General features: G+C 46.9%; 1 protein-coding gene across 1 annotated transcript in view; it reads right to left on the minus strand.

Annotated features, from left to right (window-relative positions):
- Positions 1-22046, minus strand: part of SLC16A9 (solute carrier family 16 member 9) — a 307892-nt gene that overhangs the window by 159188 nt on the left and 126658 nt on the right. The window contains exon 2 of the mRNA XM_078642646.1: positions 4510-4742. Coding sequence (XP_078498772.1) covers positions 4510-4702 — 193 coding nt within the window. The 5' untranslated portion in view covers positions 4703-4742. The remainder of the gene's footprint in view (positions 1-4509; positions 4743-22046) is intronic.

A 22046-nucleotide genomic window follows, 5' to 3' on the forward strand; every position in this document is an offset into this window, starting at 1 on the left:
AAACAGATCTAACCAAGGCTCTCCCCACTGCTGAAAGAGACCTTGCACCACCTCCGAGTGAAGACGCCACTCATGATCCATCATGCACCGGTAGCTGAGATCGTCCACCCTGGCGTTCAGGGAACCTGCCAGGTGTTGAACCACCAGGGACATGCCCTGATGTTCCAGCCATGTCCAGAGGCGGAGAGCCTCTTGACATAGGGTCCACAACCCCACCCCGCCCAGTTTGTTGCGGTATCACATGGCGTTGGTGTTGTCCATGAACACCTGAACTACTCTGCCCTGGACAGAAGGAAGGAATACTTTCAGTGCAAGACGGATCCCCTGGAGCTTCAGAAGGTTGATGTGGAGGCCTCTGATCTCTGCCTCGCCCATGTGGCCGCCCCATCCCAGAAGTGACTCAGCTGTCACCACCGTGGAGTCTGGTTGGGGAAGGGAGAGGGATCTGACGCTGATCCAATCCTGGTCTGTTAGCCACCACTGCAATTGGTGTGCAGTGCTCTCCGAGATCTGGCCGACATCGGAAAGATTCCCCTGATGCTGCGCCCACTGGAACGTAAGGTCCCACTGCAGAGCCTGCATATGCCATCTGGCATGATCCACCAGCAGGATGCAGGAGGCCATGAGGCCCAGCAGCCTCAGAGTCATTCTCACAGAAATCTGGAATAGAGGCTGAAACATCTGTATCATAGCCCGAATATCACGGACTCGCCGCTCGGGAGGATAAGCCCGAAACTGCGCTGTATCCAGAACTGCTGCGATGAAAAAGAGCTCCTGAGAGGGAATCAGGTGTGACTTCGGCACGTTGATAGTGAACCCAAGCGGATGCAGGATGTCCACCGTAGTCTGGAGGTGGGAGACGACAGCCAGAGGTGAGCCCGCCTTCCACAACCAGTCTTCGAGATAGGGGAAGACTGGAACCCCTGATCTGCGCAGATGAGCTGCGACCACCGCCATCACTTTCGTGAACATCCGAGGAACGCTGGTAAGACCAAAGGGGAGCACGTAAACTGAAAATGCAAGTGGCCTACCGTGAACCGTAGGTAACGCCTGTGGGCTGGCAGGACGGGGATGTGGAAATAAGCATCCTGCAGGTCCAACGCTGCCATCCAGTCTCCAGGGTAGAGGGCAGACAGGACCTGAGCTAATGTCAACATTTTGAACTTCTCTTTCCGAAGGAAGTGGTTGACGTCCCTGAGATCCAAGATAGGATGCAGGCCTTTGTCCTTCTTGGGCACCACGAAGTAGTGGGAGTAACAACCATGACCTACTTCTGGGACAGGGAATTGCTTGATTGCTCCCTTGGCCAAGAGAGCTGTAACTTCCTGACGGAGAAGGGCCGAGTAATCCTCTGACATGTGATGGAGTGTTGGTGGCATGGAGGGAGGGATAGTCTCGAATGGGAGGAGCCTCTTCGGACTATCTGCAAAACCCACCTGTCCAACGTGATGTTGCGCAAGTGGAGGAGGTGATGGTGGATCCTGCCGCCCACTGGCAACTGGTGGCCCTGACATGTCGGACTAGGAACGCTTAGAGGCTGCTGCAGAGGGATCACTAGTGGACTGGCCCGCCCGCTGGCCCCCAGAGCCACGGCGTTGGGTCCCACGTTCCGGTGCGCAGAGGCGGCCTGTGGCCCTGGGTGGAACGTGGTGGGGCACCCCTTCCGTAGCCATGAAAGGGGCTAAAGGCAGACAGCACAGGACGAGAGGTGGTAGCGAGGCGGAAGGATCTGGTCCTAGCTCTAGAATCCTTGAAGCGCTCGGGCGCATTGTCCGCCTTGTCGCCAAACAGACGACGGTCATCAAAGGGCATGTCCAAAAGAGTCGATTGGACATCACCAGAAAAGTCAGTGGATCTAAACCAGGCGTAGCGTCTTAGGCTACTGATGTAGAAATCGTTCTACCCAGCAAGTCGGCGGTGTCCAGCCCACAGCGGATGGTGAACTTTGCTGCATCTCTCCCCTCTGCAACTGCGCAGGAGAGTTTGACCCAGGCCTCCTTCGGACACTGCCAAAGAAAAAACAGGGGAACCCTACTCACTAAGGAACCAGGGAGGTTCACTGACCCCAGTCCTAAGCTGGTGGAAGAAAACATCTTCTTCCCAAGATGGTCCAGCTTCTTGGATTCCCTATCTGGGAGAGTGAAAAGTAACGTGCCTTTAGATGTTGAAGCTTGGACCACCAAACTCTCGGGGGTAGGGTGTTGGGAGAGGAAAATGGGGTCGCCTGGGACCGGGCGTTGGCGTCTGGCAATCATCCTATCCACACGAGCCCCTGTGCTATGCCTGGACCAAGTGCATAGAAGGATGTCTGTGAGGGCCTCATTGAACGGCAGCTGTCGGCTGCAGCACCTCAGTCAGGAGATTCGTCCTGATTGCCACCATAGGAAGCTCAGGGCCTATGCAACACCACAGCAGAGGAGGCTCCCTCCTCCATGGTCATGATAGGAGGAGAAGGGGAAACAACCTTTACAACGTAGTCATTACATCGCACTACCTTTACATAGCAGTCATTACATCGCAACATCCCTTACATTGCATGTCATTACAATGCAGCCATTACATTGCATGTCACTACAACGCATGTCATTACAATGCATGTCACTACAACGCAGGCATTACATCGCAAGTCATTACAACGCATGCCATTACAATGCATAGTACTCTTACACTATCCAACACTTACCCTACTGTTGCACTCACTGGAGTTAGAATAGTAATTTTTACCCCTACACTATCCAACACTTACCGTACTGTTGCACTCACTGAGTTAGAATAGTAATTTTTACCCCTACACTATCCAACACTTACCCTACTGTTGCATTCACTGGAGTTAGAATAGTAATTATTACTCCATCCTATCCAACACTTATCTTAAATGCAATGTAATAGTATGCATTGTAATGGTATGCGTTGTAAAGGTGTAATGCGATGTAATGGAATGCGTTGTAAAGGTAGTTTCTGAAAATGCGCTGTAATGGCATTCTATGTAAAAGAATGCATTGTAAAGGATGTTTTGCGATGTAAAAAGTGTATTGTAAAGGCATGCATTGTAAATGTATGCATTTTAACATCATACATTCAAGGAGAAGGCATGCCAAGGTCTGGGGAGGTATCCAGACCACTGGCTTCCCCAAACTCCTCTCTCCAGTCCGGCTCCTCCTGCTGGTCTGCCAAAGGGTCAACAGACCCCTCCTAGTCCTCCTCACCTTCCACTGGCTGACACTCAGGGAAATAGGGAACGCCAGGGGAGAACAGTGGCACAAAACTACTGGTAGGCGTCAGTACCGGCGTTGGTTGTCGCCGGTCCGGCTCTGTGTCCAAGGTGTTGGCGAGGCTGGCGTTGACGCCGTCCGGGGACATGACCGGCGTCGGAGGTGGGGGAGGGGCCGTCAAAGGAATCGGTGCTGGAGGAAGTGTTGTGAGGTCAACCGGAGCCGTTCCGGATCCAGGCCTGAATCCTTGGGGGCCCTGTGGCCCCGATACAGGAACCACCGGCATCGAAGGCCTAGAGCACCTCAGCCAAGTCCATGGGGTCCGAAGGCGGGCCGGCAGATTCGAGCTGCCCAAAGATGGAGTGGAGGGGTTCGTAAAAGGCACAAAGCTGGGCAGGGGATGCTCAGCTCCCGGGAAGCTTGGAGCCGTCCCAGTAGGATCCAGGGGTGGAGCTGAAGGACGACGAGCTTCCGAGTCCCGTGTCGGATGGGGAGAAGGCGAAGAGCGATGGTGCTTCTTCGCCTTCTTCTTGTGCTTCGACTTACCCGAAGTCTAAGACTTCAATGAGGCGTGATGGTGGTGACTCCGTGACTGGTCCCCCAACCTCCCTCTCGACCGGGACCTTGAGCGGCATGGAGCTGACTTCTGGGCCTCCAGAAGCTTTCAAGACCGCTCCCAAAAAGACTTCGGGTTCATGGCCTGACAGTCAGAGCACAACTTCGGTTTGTGGTCGCGCTCCAGTTACCAAAGGCACACGAGGTGCGGATCTGTGACTGACATCAGCTTGTGACAAGAGTCACAAGGCTTGAAGCCGGTTCGCCGATGTGACATCCCTGCGTGCACAAGGAGTCGAACGACTCGAAAAAGTCGAAAAACACTAGTTAAAAAATGACAAAGGGTACCACTCTCTCCGGATCTGCGCTGGCTGGCATGGAAAAAGAAAGAACTGATATCAGCATGCATTGGTGGTGTCTAAGTAGATACTGCGTTGTCATTCCGGAGATCACAACGCCAATGATAAATGCGAAGTCGACCAACGCCACCTAACGATGAGCAGGTGTACTGAAAAATGCTCCGGATCCAGTCTGACACCTGGGGGTAATTCTAACGTAAGGAATCTATAATTAAGAGTCTTTTTTAGATTAGAAAATGCAGTGTAAAGAGTAAATTCCCTATTTTACAAATCAATAGGAAACATATTTACCTACACTTTAAAGAGCTTTCAAAATCCTCAGACGGTCAAAGATTTCACTGAACTTAATATTCAACTTATATAAATATAATATTTGAACTTACTTGCTAGAAGTCCAACTCCTGCAGCAAGTGATCCAACCCAAGCAGTCTCTCCTTTCCCTGCTTTAAAAATATCAAGCCATTCAACATATAAGATGCCAACTGCAAGTGGGGATCCATATGCCAAGAACTGAACGAAGAAGGAGATGGTGACAATGACCCAGCCCCATCCGCCATCCGGGGGTTTTTGAAGCATGATTCTCTCCGATAGAATGTATCAATTTCTATTGAAGGTGCTGTGCAAAAAAGAAAAACCAGAGCATAGCATCAAAATAAGTTTCATTGCAAAAGGCTGCATAACTCTCTATAGTCGTAAAACATTTGAACAACCAAAACCGCTGGGTGTTAGCTGCGCTTTATAACTTTTTTTACATTACATTACATTACGAAACTTCTAAAGTATGTTTTTAGGCTAGACGAACAATATATTACAAATACCCTAGTTACCTTCCTCTGTTGGTGTACACAAATATTTCCTATTTATTTGCCAGTCATACCATTATTCATGTTTAACCTTTTTATGAATGCCTGTTTTCATTATTAATCGTGCTTGGTAAGTCTTGAAGGGCAGTAACTGTCATTCAGAGCTGAGGCCATACCTGTGAAATGTTGGCTATAATTGTATCGTAATTTTCTGCCCTTGTTTTTATCCAAAGAAAATAAATGATTTCATTAATTATTCTCAAATGATTTGATCCATGTACTGTGAGAAACAGTTTCTTGACATCCAGTCCTCGTATTCAGACCATTGAGTTCCAATGTTGTAGCACAACCACAAAATGGAAAATGCCACCAACTTTTTGCTTGAGGTTTTCACTCTTCTCCTCTAGCTTACTTCCACAGTCAGACATTTTAGTAGGCTCTCTTTGTGTTTTTATGCAGATAAATAAAAATTCTTCACTAAATAAATGACCTGAGTTTGGAAATCATAAATACCAGGGATCAGGTTTACATCTAGGTGTTTCCATCACCAACCAAACGCTACATATCCTTTATATTCTGTAATCAATAATGTCACCTAATCTTACTTCATTAGGCAACATAATTGTTTAGTAGTGCCCATGAACGGTATACACTTTCATAGCAATTACTTCATTACATGTAAATGTAAATGGACTACTTGTTGAGCATCACTCCTTTGTTATGACTACTCTCAGCGTTTTTATGAGGTGTGGATATTTAGTCGCAGACCTTCCCTGAAGAGTTGGTGTCACTGCATACTGTGAAAGATGTATGTTATGCAGGAAACCCACTTAGAGATGTTTTAACTTACAGTGTGCTTGCAAGCATGGCTCCAGCTCTGTACACCATTCAGCTTACCTCAGTAATAAGTGTAGTGTAGTTTACCAGTCTATTGTTGGTTATCCATAGTGTCTAGCTGAATGTGCCTTATCAGTGGTTAAATCATACCTGTTGACCTCTGACTCAAAATTGTGGCTTTTGTGAGGTGTTTCAGAAGGGTGATCTTATTAAGGTCAGTAGAGAACAAATCTTTGTTTGGATGGTGTTGAAGGTCATTAAAGGCTGGAGAGACAATGTCTTTGTTGGGTAGGTGCAGACCACTAAAAGGAGTGTCACAAACATAAAAAGTTGCTAAGTTCACAGATATGGCAAGTGTCACGGACGCTGCCAAAGGTTATGCCCATTGTCAGTTGATTTCTTTTAGAATGTTGGCCACAAGTATAACCAGTTGAATTACTCCCGGAGCAGAAAGCCTATATCACTGTCACACATATTGGACGATGTCTTCAGTGATGTCATCAATAATGTAATTTGAGATGTCATGAGTGATGTAATATGTGAGGTCATAGACAGTGCATAACAGGTACAAAATTATAGTTAGTTCACTAAATTATAACTAGCCTATTTCAGTGTTTTTTATTTTTCCACATTAGCTTGTCTCACAATTAACTTTAACTTCACTTTAACTATTGTCTTTTTCATATACTCCTATAAACATGTATATAAATATATACATTCACTCAAAAAACAGAGGTTAAAATTACATTATCCTCAGGTGAAAATGCTGGTTTAAAAGTACCCAAAAACCCTGTAAGTCACCAATTATAGTTAACTGAATTAACTCATCATGTACAGTGTTGTTATCAATGATGAAATTTCAGATGTCATCATGATGTTATCAATAATGGCATAGAACAGGCCATAAGCGCTGTGATATGTGGGGTCATAAGCAGTATATGGCAAGGGTGTGAGTAATAGTTACTTCAGTTAACTCTAACTGGTGAATTTCAGTGTGTTGTTTAGTATAAAATGTTATGTTCAAACTTCACTTTAACCTTTATTTTTCTCCATAAATTTCTAAGGTTGTTTTAACTATAACTGGTAAATTTCAGTGTTTTTTTTGTTTAAAATGTTAAGTTTTAACTTACATTTTCACCTAACTATAACACCACTTTAACCTTTGTTTCTTTCAGTGAATTTATGAGTTTTTTTAAATGTAAAGGAAGCTATTTATATCATGCCTAACTATAACAGCACTTTACGAATGTCGAATCTTGTAGCTTACCCACATTGCTTTATACACATAAAAAGCAATTGAGCTTATAGTACATACTATTCTTTCAATTCAAATATATACATGATATGTAACCCTCACTTCAAACATCTTTGGAAAGAAGAAAATTATAATTATTTGCGCAAATTTGATCCCAGGTGAGCATGGAAGTGATAGCAGCAGATAAACTCTGTGATTCCATGATTATGATCTTTTTCTCAAGTCGATTTATCTCCTTTCAAATTGATGCATTTTTCTAACAGATAAGACAGTGATATGACCATGACCAGTCACTTCAAACACATCTGATATTTTGTCTGGGGAAGTAGGAGGCTGTAATAAAACAGTTAATGTCTTGAAAGCATCCACTAAAATGCCCTTTAAGCAAGGACTGTTGCTGGCTCTTTAGCCCTGGTTTGGGCTGCCATCTCCAGTCTGCAGGACATAATCAAACAAAACAAATACTTGGTCATATATGGCAAATCAAGATAATATTGTCCACTAATATTAATGACAAGAATTTGAAAAATAAGCAGATGATTTGCAAATTACTCTTATTCTTTAAATGGGTAAGTCTTCAATGAGAATTCCACAAACAGCTAAAAATACAACTACATGTGGTAGGAAGGAGGTTCGGCCTTAACCTGAAACTATATTAAAATGGTATGAAAAAGTTATTGTTATTGTCCACATTTGTAAAGCGCACAATCACCCGTAAGGGTCTCTAGGCGCTGGGGGCCGTCGGGAAGATTAAGCGAGCTATTGCCCAGAGTCACATGGTGCTGGGCTAACCTGCCGCCGGAGCCGGGGATCGAACCGTGGTCCCCAGATTCCAGCGTCAGTCGCCCTGGCCGCGGCGCCACTCCTCTCCCCCAAAAAGTTGTAGGTGTCGTATAGAATACAATGTGGTGTTTCTACCAACACTTGCAGTGCAATTAAATTAGGCACCACAAAAGTAAGTCAAAAGACTACATTAAGGGGCCAAGGTCTCATCTGCAACTTCTACATAACATCATACATAGGTTGGTTACATAGCCATTCGCCATTCCAACTTCTCACAATGCAGGTAGTTTTACATTCTAGGTAGTTTAAAATTCTATTACTACCTACTCGGTACAATATTGACCCTAACCCCCAGGAATAGATTCCTGCACTTTAACAGCACAAGCTTATGCCTTCTGTCCAGATTTGTACTATCCACAATGGCTGCCAGGACAATCTCATGTTCTGTCCCAGGATTCAGCAACACCAATCTCTCTTTGCTCTGCCTCATCCCACAATTATAGCCCTTAGTTTTATGGTATTTGTTTTTTACGACTTTCTGTATGTGTTCTTATTTTTTTTTAAAGGTATTGACATGCATTCATATTTATTTTTAATTTGATGAAAAACGACATGGCAACTAGTATTTTTGCACTTTCATTAAACTTTTAAAATTACTTGTACATTATCATTTCTGTAGGGTTGTACTGCACTGAAAAGATGCACCTAATAAAATTGCATATGCTTAAACTACAATGTTAATATTTCCATGTGAAAACATTAACAATCTAGTCCTAGCACATACACACATCTGACACTATATAAGCTTTCCTTTACATCCCTTAAAAAGGAAAAAGGCAAAAACTATCAACAGTCAATATGCACTACTACTAGCGCCAACCATGACTTCAATACACATAAAAAGGAACTACACTATTCTATGACAATAGAATAAAATCTATTCAATGTTGCAGCTTTAGAATGTCTGTCAAAACCTTTTTCCTCAGCTCTTATTATATTAACTAACCACTATTTAATAAATTAACCACATTCACTCACTTTCAGAATCCAAGCACAAATGACTTGGTATTTTGTAATCTATGTGAATGGTCCTGTTTGCATGGTTCAACACAATTACAAAGGGTGGAGATTTTATGCACCCAATAATTAGAAAGTCCACACCCTTGGATTTTCTTCCTCTTAATTTCGGCAGACCACAACTGCTGAAATTGAACAGGTATTATGGACTGACACCAAAATTCACATGTTATTCCCCACTGTTACTTGTAAACTTGCAACAGGTGTTATTTATCTGACTCGATAAATTCTAATCTTTCCGGGTATTGGGTTTTATTGGTTGAGATAAATAGTATACCACCCCCAAGCTGCACTTAATTTGGACTATGCTTCCCTTCTCTATCGAGGAACTTCTACGTAGGCCTTTGAGTCTGTTACAGATGCTCACCAGGTGTGATTTTGGTGCCTGAGGTCAAGCCACAAATCTAAGGCCAGCAGGGGCTTAGTGTCAATGAACGCAAAGGCCATACTAGACTGCGAGGCGAAGCTCTACATCGGCAAACAATCAATCCTCTTTGCACTTCAATTTTTCGGGTAAGCAAAAAAAGTCCAAATGGAACTCAGCCTCTTCCCGCTACTCTTGAACTACTGAGAGGGGCCGCGGATCGTCCCGTGCCTCTCGATCTCACTCCCAAACCGATCAACGTAGGAGTCCATCCTTGGACCTGTTCCCGCAGAACCTGAGTTTCCAGGGCCATTTGCAAGACCAAGGTAGATCCAAGAGTTTCACAAAGATATGCTTTGAGTCTTCAGATTCCTTACGACACACTCTAGTGCGCCTTTGGGCCCTACAGAGCTAGGAGGCCCTCCATTTGGGTCAGAGCCGGTAGGTTTCCCTTCGGTGCCAGTTGGAACCTCTAAACCCATCACCAGGCTGCTTCTGGTGCTCATACCGACTCCGTCTCCTTCTCCACATCTTACAACAGTTTCCAAAACGTCACACCAATGCAAACTCCATCAATGCCAGAGGAAGAGGTGCAAGTTGTGCACTTCAACTCTGAGTCAGTGCCACTGCTACCTTGACCGAGAAAAGCTTTGTTGCTGTCGAACTACAACCTGCACCGCTTGACGTCCTACCTCTACAAAGCAGATCTCACACATTATATATCTTATTTGGCACAGATTCTGACAATGATTATAACACAGCTGACTAAACTGGCCAACCCGACCATAAAGGCAGCTGATATGATGACCTACAGGATGCCAGTGGTCTATGCACCTCTCCTGGTTCTGTACTCCTCACACCTCCAAGTCTCGCCACTGAAGAGAGCGCTTCTTTTGCAGTAGTCAGGAGGAGATCAGCAAAGTACTCAACCTCCAGTTTCCCACCTTAGAAGTCAAAACCAATACATTGTCTGAAGTTCTCCAGCTGCGGCAAACTACTATTGATCCTCTACTAACTTGTAATGAGGCCCTCACTGATACCCTCTGGCAGCATACCCCCTGTAGTTAGTCTGTAGTCTGGCCAGGGAAGGCAGGGCATCTGTGCACTTCAAAGGCATGCCTCCAGAAGCTTCTCCCCACTTCAAATGCACGACTGTACATAAAACAAGGACCTCAGACACCACCACCTCAGTACACTTGTGAACCCGAGGATACTCTGTCAGGAATAAGTATTACTGTGCTGCTGAAGGGCTTCCACTCCACTAAAATGCATTCTGCTGGACTCCTGCTTTGCTGTGCTGACCTGTTGCCCTCTTGCCTGGGTGGACCTGCATCAGTTGAACCCAGATCGACGCCAAGGACTATTTGGCTGGCATCCTGATCTGAAGCCTCAGGGACATAACAGGCTTCCAACCATCTTGCACCTGCACCTGGACTCTGCGATCTGTTAGTCTACCCTGCCAAGTGGTGCCACCCTAGTCCTGGACTCTTAGAAGTGAGCCTAAGGTGCTTTCCATCTGAACCAATGCATCTTCTCTGCCGAGAAGTGCATCACTGATCAAAATTGACGCATCTCCTCGGCTGAGCGGCACCTCCCCAAAGAAAACCGTGGCATCGCCACTACTGCATGGACTGGACCCACCGCAAAGACCATCGCCATCTGCAGCTTCTCAGATCTGAAGCATTGTCCCGGCAGCACAGCACACCCACAGATTCTCGCTTCTCTTGTCGGTTGCAACATTAGTTTCTTTTGTCTTCTTCATCCACCAATAGAATATCATCAAACTCCTGGGAACTGGTTCACTACCCATGCTCTCACCACAGCATAACAGACTTTCAGACATTAGTTCTAGGAAAGGTTACAATGTTGTTTACTTGTGGTTCAAAACTTCTTCCCATGAATCATTCTTCATGCTGTTATTGTCACTTCCCTATAGATACCTCACTATCAGTTGTCTGATACAAAACAAGTGTCCATTCACTATCTAACAGTAGGCTTCTGTAGTTGCAACATCTGCAGCAAAGAAAAGAAAAACATCTTGCACAACTATTTAATAAAAAAACAGGCCTTTCTGTGTTAATGCATTATTTTAGAATTAACATGGAAACAGCAGTTAGGCTAACTTAGTTCTGCACTTTATTTAAGTGTAGAGCTGTAATAGTTAAGTATGGTCAAATACTACAAATTTTCTTTTCTTCATTTTGCATGTATTATTTTTAAACATAAAGTTGTGCACATTATTAATATAAGTGTTCTCAACAGCAGATAACATTGGCTGCAGCACTCCTTATTATCATAATTAAAAGTAAATGTGATTCTAAAGCTGCATTCTACACTGGCTCCTCACAGGCATTTCTGTACAGCTCACGTTGACTTTGTGCAGGAGTGTACTAGGAAAATGTCCCGCTGCCTGAGAGATTCCACTCTGCTCCTACGTCCAAAATATGCAGTTTTGTTATTGTATGCTGGATTTTACCCCTTGATCTTTATCAGCCAAATGAGAGGCATGTGGTCAGTTTGAACAAGGAATTGAGTCCCAAACAGGTAGGGTCTCTTCTTCAAGGACCAAACTGCAGCAAAGGCTTCCCTTTCAATGGCACTCCAATTCTGTTCCCAGGGAAGTAACCTTCTCCTAATATAAGCAACAGGCTGGTCCTGGCCATCATCATTCGTCTGGGATAGAATTTCCCACATCCCATGTTCAGAGGCATTAGTCTGCATAATGAACTACTTTGTATAATCTGAAGCTTTTAGAATGGATGATGAGCACATTGCTTCCTTCAGAGTGTCAAAAGCCTTTTGATAGCTCACTGTTCGGTTTAACTTCTTTGGTTGCATCTTGGAGGGTAACTCTGTGAGTGATGGCGCAATGGCACCACGCCTCTTTACAAACCTCCTGTAGCACCCAGTCAAGCAAAGGAATGCCCTGACTTGAGTCTTGGTTGTTGGAGTTACTCAGTCCACAACTGTTTGGATCTTGGGCAGTAAGGGAGGAATTTGGCCTCCACCTACAAGGCGGCCCAAGTACACAACAGATCCCTGCCCTATCTGGCACTTGCTTGCCTTGATAGTGAGGCCTGTACTCTGCAGAGTCTCAAGGCCCTTTCAGAGGTAGATTAGGTAAACATGCCAAGTAGAGCTATAGACAACAATATCATCAAGATATGCTGCACTAAAATACTCCAGCGAGGACTTTGTTACCAACCTTTTAGAAGATGGCAGTAGCATTCTTTAATGCAAATGGCTTTACAGTAAACTGGTACGGTCTATCTGGGGGTCAAGAATACTAATTTCTCTTTTGCTCCCAGGGTCAGACCAATCTGTCAGTACCCTGATGTTCTGATGTTAAATCAAAAGTACTGAGAAATTTGGCGACCCCCACCTGTCAATTATTTCATCAGCTCTAAGGATAGGGTGTGCATCTGTCTTGGTGACAGCATTTAGCCCTCTATAGTTCACCCAAAACCTTAGCTCAGATTGACCGCCTTTGGGACGAGTCTTAGGGACTAAGGCGACTGGGCTAGCCCAAGGACTTTTAGAGGGTTGCAGCAGTCCCTAACCTCAGCTGACTACAGCTCTGATGCTTTCCTTAACTTGGTCTAACTGTCTGTGTATTTTGTTTTTGACAGGTGTGCTGTCTGCACTGTCCACATCATGGGTACACCAGGTTGCCTGATGCATGATCCACATGTTTTAGCACACTATTCAAATTGATTGGCCTCGGTTCGAGGCACCGATTGACTGTTACCAATTTAAGTTGCCATATTCTACCTTTTATGTAGGTTACACGCGTGCCTCTGTACTCCTTAGCTTTCTGGGTAAGGCCTTAAAGACAGTGTAGTTTGTAAAAACAAAACAAGTGCATGGACCCAAAAATGTTCTTCGGTGTTTGGTTCAGAATGCTGGAGTTTCAGAATACCAAAGCTACCTAGTTGTGATTCCAACACCTTACATTTCCCATCTTTTTATCTCATTCTTGTAGGTTCTTTTTCATCCTTTTCTTTATGTTTTCCTGCCATTCGCTTCCCCCTTCTCCTCCCTTTTTTGCTTTTCTCTTGCTGGGTAAAGTCCGATGATAGAGAAAAGAGTTACTGCCACCCGTTGCCCCCTCTTGCTCCCACCAAGACAAATAAAACACTGTTTAAAGATGATGCAGTTAAAGTCATGCTGCTCCTTTTCTCTGCTTTTTGTGGGAAGGTACCCATGCATTTGAATTGCGATCTGACCGTGTGGATAGAACAATATTGACATCAGTCAAGGAGTAATTTGGAGAATGGGCTCTCATGAGGAGCCCAAGTAGACAGTGAATACCATGCTAGACCAAAGCATGTACATGCAAACTTATTTCACAAGGCAAAAACAAGGAAGCAAAAGGCCTTACCAGGTGGAGTGCAATAATCAGGGCTACAGCACTGTATGTAAATGAATAAGTTAAATAAGATATAAGGGGAGAGGATATGGCCTAACGGCTAGGGCGGTCAACCTCAAATCTGTGGAACCGGGTTTGAATCTCGGCAACCACGCTCACCATCCTATGATTCTGGGCAAATCACTTACAGCCTGATTCATGAAGCGAAATAGCGCCCGCAATGGCTGCGAAAACGCAATTGCGGGTGCAAAACACGGAATCGGCATTCAAGTACGAAATAGCGAATTCGCAAAAAAATAATAGCGATTGAAATAGCGATTACGCTATAATAGTCGCAGACTCCGGGAAGTCGAGCATTAGCGATACGGAAATAGCGACCAACCACGGAATCTGCGAAATGAATAGCGAAACGCAATATTGTCTCAATCGGCATTCATGAAATAAATACATTAGCGAAAAAGCGCTAATTCGCACGTTTGCGCGGCGCAATTTAAGGACAACTCAAAGCAGGTGGTAACCATAAAAGCCATGATTAAGTAAAATTTGAAAAACTGTTGGCCAATCACCAACAGGTCCAGGCCTGACCAATCACACATAAGGACATTCAGCAGCAGCATTAGGCGTTCCACAATGCCTGGGATGTACATGGTGGTGAGGCGGCGAAGGCTACAGCGAGCAGCACGGAGGAGACGCATGAGGCAGGCAAGGATTTACCGGCAGCGGGTCACCTTGCTGGGCCAAACCAGAGAACAGATTTATGCAAAATACAGGCTGAATGGGGAAATGATCACCTGGCTGATACAAGAACTCGACCCCATCATGCAGCACCCAACAAGGCGAAACAATTCTGTGCCCACACATGTGCAGGTATTGTGCAGCCTGCACCTCCTGGCCTCCGGCAGTTTCCAGGGCATAGTAGCCGCTGCTGGGGGGATATCCCAGCCCACCATGTCACGCTGCCTCCACACTTTTGTTGACGCCATGCTCAGCCAGCTCCACTGGCACATCACATTTCCCACGAGCCAACAGGAATTGGACCTGACAAAACTACAATTTTATAATGTCGCCCATTTTCCCCATGTCCTCGGCTGCATAGACTGTACCCACGTCGCCATCTGCCCACCTGCTGGCACGGAGTATATGTACCGCAACAGGAAGTCCTACCACTCCCTCAACATACAGATGGTCTGCAATGCCAAGACCATCATCACTGACATTGTGGCCCAGTACCCAAGGAGTACCCATGACTCCTTTATCTTCAGGCACAGCGGACTCCACACACGACTGATCAGGGGAGAGTTTGGGGAAGGACACCTACTTGGTAAGTACACTTTGTCGACAATGTCACATTGCTATGAAGTAACTGCGCTGCACAGGCAATCAACATCTGCTCCTCTCATTCAGGTGACAGTGGCTACGCCCTACGGGAATACCTCCTGACCCCTTACCTCAACCCTGCTACACCTCAGCAACGGCGCTACAATGTTGCGCACATCCGGACAAGGAACTGTATTGAAAGGACATTTGGCCTGCTCAAGAGCAGGTTCCGTATACTGCACAAGACAGGTGGGGCCATGTATTACAGTCCTGCAGCGTGCTGCCGCATTGTGGCTGTCTGTGCAATGCTTCATAACATTGCAACCAAGCGCCGGATACCAGTTGACATCTCAGGCAGTGAATCTGAGGGGGACGACCGGCCACCAGCACATGCGCACCATGCACGCGGGGAGAACCCAGCTGAAGGCCACAGACGTCGCAACCACATCACAGCTAACAATTTCTAGCCCACCCCCTTCCCCCACCCCACATATCACAATTGCATGCAAAATGTAATGATTACACAAGGCGAATGTGTGCAGCAAAATAAATGTCTTTGTTTGATTCACAAGAAAAAAGGGTCATGGTATCAACTATTTACAAAATACAGTATTCCTGCATACTGCATGTGAAGGTTCATGGCAGGCTTAGCGTCAGCCTGCGCCAGTGTCCCTCACACAATGTCATTGGCGCCTCCGGCGCAGAATGCCCAGGCGCCTGTGAGGCTCTTCCTCATCCTGGGCAGCTGTACCAGGCGTAGCCCTGGTGCTGCGCCTAGGTGGCGGGACCTGCGTGGCAGAGTGGCTGCTCACGCTGGAGGCACCCTCACTCGCATCGTCTCCCCCTACAATGGCCGGTAGCACAGGTGTATGCAGTGCGGTCACGGCGGTGGTCAAGTGCTCCAGCACCCGGGTAATGTCCTCGCAGCACTGGACCAGTTGGTGCTGCTGGGTCAGAGAGCGCCGCGCAAGTTGGGTGGTGGCATTTGCTGCCACATAATTTGACCTACTATAGGTCGACAGCCGGCTCAACAGCTGGTGGTGGCGCCTGCTTGCAACACTGCGGTGCTTCACGAGCGCTGCAGTATTGTCCTCCATTGCCGCCGTCATGCGGTCCATGGCCGCCGTCATGCGGTCCATCCGCTCGCCGACTCCCGCCACATTGCGGCCAATTTTATGCAGCTGGAGCTGGATGGCTCCTTGCTGCTGCGACTGGCGCTGGTGTATTCGGAGCATGCGCCGCTCCACGCTCATGCAGGCATGGAGATGCCCATTGCCCCTCCTGCTGTTCGGCCGCTGTGTTGCGGATGTGGCTGGCCCAGATCTGGTTGGACGAGCTGCAGGTGGTGTAGCAGCTGGTGTTGCTGGTGCGGCAGGCACTGGAGGCACATTGGTGGGGGGCCTGGCCTTGGCAGCCGGTGGGCCGGCAGATGTAGCAGCAGGTAAGGTGGGGGGCCTGGCCTTGGCAGCCGGTGGGCCGGCAGATGTAGCAGCAGGTAAGGTGGGGGGCCTGGCCTTGGCAGCCGGTGGGCCGGCAGATGTAGCAGCAGGTAAGGTGGGGGGCCTGGCCTTGGCAGCCGGTGGGCCGGCAGATGTAGCAGCAGGTACGGTGGGGGGCCTGGCCTTGGCAGCCGGTGGGCCGGCAGATGTAGCAGCAGGTACGGTGGGGGGCCTGGCTGCTGGTGTCGGTGCAGCGGCAGGGGCTGGTGGCTGGGTATCGGGTAGGGATTCCTCCTCCTGGGCCTCCTCATCAATCAGCAGCCTCTCGCTGTCACTGCTATCATCGGCACCTGTGAGGGTAAGTGGATACTCATTAGGTGCATGTGACTGTCAGACGTGCAGATGTTACATGCATGCTGGGTGTCATTCCCTGGATGGCTGTGGATTTGCGCACTTTGGAACCTTACTGGCCGCATTGTGGTACTACTACATTGTGGACATACTACGTCTCCCACAATGCTTCAGGGCATTTCCTGATGCACAACATAGGCATGACTAAGGGCCAATGAGTGAGCCTATTTGGTCAGGGACGGTCATAGGGGACAGGGTCGCAGTCGTGTCTTGGGTGGGGCGGGAGGAGTCCAGAGGGGTCACGCCAACACACGCCTCCCTCTCCAAGGTGTCCTCAACCTGGTCCTCCAGGGGTGTGTTGGGTGGGACAGTCGGTCCGCCACCTCCAGTGCCCGAGGCCTCACCAAGGCGCTCCGCCACCCTCTCCTTGGCACGCCCTCGGAGGTCGTACCAGCGCTTCTTCAGCTCCTCCAACGACCTGTCCACCACGCCCACGGAGTTGACGCTGGAGGCTATCCCCACCCAGATCCTCCGCTTCTCCTGCTCTGGGACCCTCCTTGAGTTGGCACCAAAGAGCCGGTCGTGGTTGGCCACCACCCCTTCAATCAGGTTCTCCAGCTCCTGCTCGGAGAACTTGAGTTTGCGCTTGCGGCCAGCGCTGTTGCTGGGGCCAGGGACAGGTTCCTCGGACATGGCGGTCGCTATTTCGGCCGGTTCGGGAGTCGCTAACGGAGGTTTAGCGTCTGCTTTCCCTCGTGCACACTCGAACGATAGCGTCACTGTGGTGTTTGGGGGTGGGAACGGGCTGCTTCCTGGTTGTGATGTCATCACGGTGCTCGGAATGCGTCTTCCCGTTTTCCAGATCCCGCGAGAATGCGACTCGCATTCCCGAGCGCACGGGATTGGGAGCCGCAATCCCGTGCGATCGGGATTGCGAGTCGCAATCTCGTGCGATCGGGATTGCGAGTCGCAATCCCGATCGCAGGTAGCCGGAAATAGCGATTTTTCTGCGTTTTTTGAAGGTCGCTAACGGCTTTAGCGCCCGCGTGCGAGTCGCTATTTTTCCCCCGAAAAGTACATGAATGCCGTTTTGCGTTTCCTCAATAGCGAGTCGCTATTAATCGCTATTAGGGACACGCAAAACGGCCCGTACATGAATCAGGCTGTTAATCATCATCATTAAATAGCTTTATTCGACAAATCAAGTCATAAAAGCATTTAACAAAAACAAATAAAGGAGTGCATAAAAACAATTACCACAATATAATATATAACCTAGTTAAAACAGCGTGACAATGAAAATTGACCTTTAAAAAGAGAATTAAAATATGTACAATTTACTCTAAAATCAGTATATTAAAACCAGTTACTGGGCACAATAATTTTTACAATTTTCAAGGCGAAGAAAGGGCTTCCCACCAAGATCGATCACGCATCTACCAGAACATCTCCATCAGAAAATGTAATGAACTAATTCACTTTTCTTAGGTTTGGCGTAGGGAATTCGATCTTAGCGCCCACGACCGCCATAGATATTTTGCCATTGCTACAACAATGGATGCTGTTGTATCAGTGCGCAAAATTCTTTCAGCATCACTGGCTCTCCTAGTTCCTAAAAGCTTACAGGTTGGTGACAACCAAACTCGACGTGGCGCATAGTATCCAGCACAAACAAATAGTAAATGTGCCAGAGATTCGACGCTATTCTTGCATATCGGTCACGCTTTATCACTAGATGCGTTCCAACTAGCTGTAAATGCTCTCAGTGGCAGCGTGCCTACCCTAAACTGGAAATATAATTTCCGACCGAGCGGCTTTGTAATAAGATCCCAATATGCCTCCATCTTTGGGATAACTTTAAATTCCAAAAATTGACCAGTTAGAGTGGAAGACTCGCTAGTTCTCAGTGCGTTATGCTGGACCCATTCCCAGTACTTATCTTTCAAACATTTCTTAGTGGGGAAATCCCCACTAATCTCCCCGTGCCTAACAAAAACAAAATGAATGTGTCCTTGTGTAACACAACTGGTGCTCATGTAAAGCGCTCCGATACCTTTGGGTCAAGTTTGCACTATAATAAAACTAAAAATAGGAAGGAATAACTCATCGTTTGCTCCTTGTAAGATAATGCAGTCAGCCTTTTGCCACTGCTATAATCAGGGAGAATGAGGGGAAGAGTGTGACATTGCAAAGAGGCAGAAAACTAAAGTGCAGATCTGTAATGAGTGGCTGCACTTCGTTAAAGAGGCCATCCATTAACCCCTTCACTGCGGGCTGTTTCCCGCGCTGTGCTGGGACGTGGGGCGCCCACGGCGCCCCGGTGCTCATGACGAGGTCAGCTCGTCATCAGCTACGGCGCTCATGACGAGCTGAGCTTGTCATGACCACGCCCCCGTTCCAATGGAACGCTCAGCACAGCAGGGGAATCAGCCCAGCATGCGAGCGTTCCATGTAACGGGCACGGTCATGACGAGCTCAGCTCGTCATGAGCACCAGAGCGCCGTGGCTCATGACGAGCGGACCTCGTCATGAGCACAGGAGGGGTTAAAAAGAACACATCTTATCATTTTCCCCAATAATAAGGGTCGGGAATGTCCCTTTGTTTGATGACGTCTGATTGGGTTGTAAAACCTAATGTGAAATCAAGTACTAAAATTCCCCTGTAAAAAGTAGCATGTGCGATAGAGGAAAAAAGGTGCATGTGCGGCTCAAGGGGCGGAGCGCTCCAGTGGAAACTGCAAACCAATGAATGGAGTCAGATGCCAAATAGGGGTAGTGAGTCCTGGAAGACCCACGATTCAATAGTTATCTAGTGCCCCTATGCATTGCAACCTGGATCGATGGTACAGGCTTTCTCGTCTCCTATGCTACTCAGCTGAGTTGATGTGGAAAAAAGACATTCCTTTTAATAGATGCAGGTTTGGATTGCATGGAATGGAGTACATGACATGGAAACTGATGTCTTGCTTCTCGGTGGTAGCTGTACGACCAGAGGATTGTAGCTTCAGTTTTAACTATGACAGATCTGACTCAGTGACAGCAAGTGGGGCTCAAAAGGTCCTTACACTAGGTAAGCATTGCAGCCAAGATTTGTGATCTGTAAAATGAAACATGCCTTTGTGGGGCCCCCGCTCATGCATTATCTTTTGTCTGGTTTATGCACACAGATAAACTAATCTGCACATTTGGCTGAGGAGAAGGTTATGATGTATGATTTAGGGAGCTGAGAGTTTCTGTGCTGTTCTGACATTGCTATCTGTGCATGACTGATTGACTGATTGACTGACTGAAGGTACTTATAAAGCGCTCTTATGCTGAGGCGTCTTGGCGCTGGGTACAGAATCGAGGCACACACTAACTTTAGCCTTGCATGAAAAGCCTGGTCTTAATAGCTTTCCTAAAGATTGTCCGTGAGGGCTGGAGTTGAAGTGAGACGGAGAGAGCATTCCACAACTTAGCTGCTAAAAAGGAGAAACGTTTCCCGCCCCATGTAACTCGCTTTATCAATGGAGGAAGAACCAGCCCAGAATCCAGCGATCTTAGGCAGCGTGATGGGACATACCGGGGGAAGAGTCGTTGTATGTCTTCCGCCCCACCTCCATAGAGTGCTTTGTGCACAAGGCATAATGCTTTAAAGTCCATCCTGCGCCTGACTGGCAGCCAATGCAGTTGTTCGATGCTGGCCGAGGTGGAGTGATGTTTAGGTAGACCATACAAGACCCTAGTAGCCACATTTTGAAGTGACTGGAGCTTATTCAGCTGTTTCACTCCTGCACCTAAGTAGAGTGCATTGCAGTAATCTATCCTTGATAGAATAAGAGCGCCGACCACCGTTTTCCTAAGGGAAAATGGAATAAAAGGAAGGATTTTACCTAGTATCTTAAGCGTATAAAAGCAGGTAGAGACCACTTGGTTGATCTGGGAAGCACAGGTACGACCTTTATCATTAAAAAAACCGAGGTTTCTGCCTTTACCCACCGGCGATGGACAGGTGCCGGCTTCAGGGGGCCACCAAGAATGGCTCCAAAATGAAGGTTGTTTGCCAAATTCCAAGATCTCGGATTTTTCGGTGTTTAGTTTTATGAAATTTGCCTTCATCCATGACATCACAGAGGAAAGAGCATCACGGAACCTATCAGCAGACGTAAGGTCATTTTGAGTGACAGACACCATCAATTGAGTGTCGGCAGCATAGGTCACAAGCCGCAGACCATGACTTTTAATTAATCTTGCCAGTGGTGTTACATAAATGTTGAACATGGTGGGAGATAGTGCCGGGCCCTGAGGGACTCCACCCGGAAGGGTGAACTGCTCCGATCTCAAGTCATCCCAGTATATTATTTGTTCTCTGGAGTCAAGGAAAGAGGAGAGAAGGGACAGGGCCTTACCGCTAACTCCCACGGTCTGCAGCCTATTAATTAACACTGTATGATTTACAGTGTCAAAAGCTGCCGTGAGGTCTAGCAGTATTAGGGCCGTCCCACCACCCTCATCCAGTACCCTTCTAATCTCCTCGGTAGCCATGACTAGGGCAGACTCAGTGGAGTTGCGGGCTCTAAAACCGTGCTGGGTGGAATCAAGTATATCATTCTCTTCAAGATAAGCAGTCAGTTCCGTATTGATGGCTTTCTCAAGAACCTTAGAGGGCAAAGGTAAACAGGAGATGGGACGATAGTTTTTAGCCTCTGAAGGTTCAAGTGAGGGCTTTTTTAGAATGGGCCTAATGCAAGCCATTTTCCATCCTGCAGGAAAAGTACCAGCGCTAAGGACTAGAATAAGAAGAGGGGTCAGCAATGCCCCAACCTCATTGGTAGCTAGATGTAAAATGTGAGGAGGACAGGGGTCAAGAGGAGATCCTTATTTAGTTAGGGAGAGTATATCTACCACTTGATTCTCATCTAGACTAGTGAATTGAGATAAGCTGCCATGATCATGCTGTATTTCCCATCTCTGGAATGGGTCTAGGATGTTGGCCTCCACAGAGTTCATAAGCTCATCGTAGACTGTTGTTACCTTTGTCTGGAAAAAAACTGCAAGGTTATCAACAAAAGCTTGGTCAGGGGTAACAACAGTGTCTCTTGGGCGACGGGTCAGAGATGTAACTGTTTTAAACAGCTCTTTGGGAGAGTTAGTGACCTCTAGAATTTTAGAAGTAAAATATGCTGTTTTAGTTGAAAAAATTGCTTCCTTATATTCTTTTAGTGCAAGGCCGTATTCGGTCTTATGCACTAAACTGTATGAGGATCACCAAATGCGTTCCTTAAGCCGACATTTTATTTTAATAGTTTTTAACTCTACTGAGTACCAGGGAGAGGATACCAATCT

Source organism: Lissotriton helveticus, chromosome 5_1 (assembly GCF_964261635.1).
Source record: "Lissotriton helveticus chromosome 5_1, aLisHel1.1, whole genome shotgun sequence".
NCBI classification, from domain to species: Eukaryota; Metazoa; Chordata; class Amphibia; order Caudata; family Salamandridae; genus Lissotriton; species Lissotriton helveticus.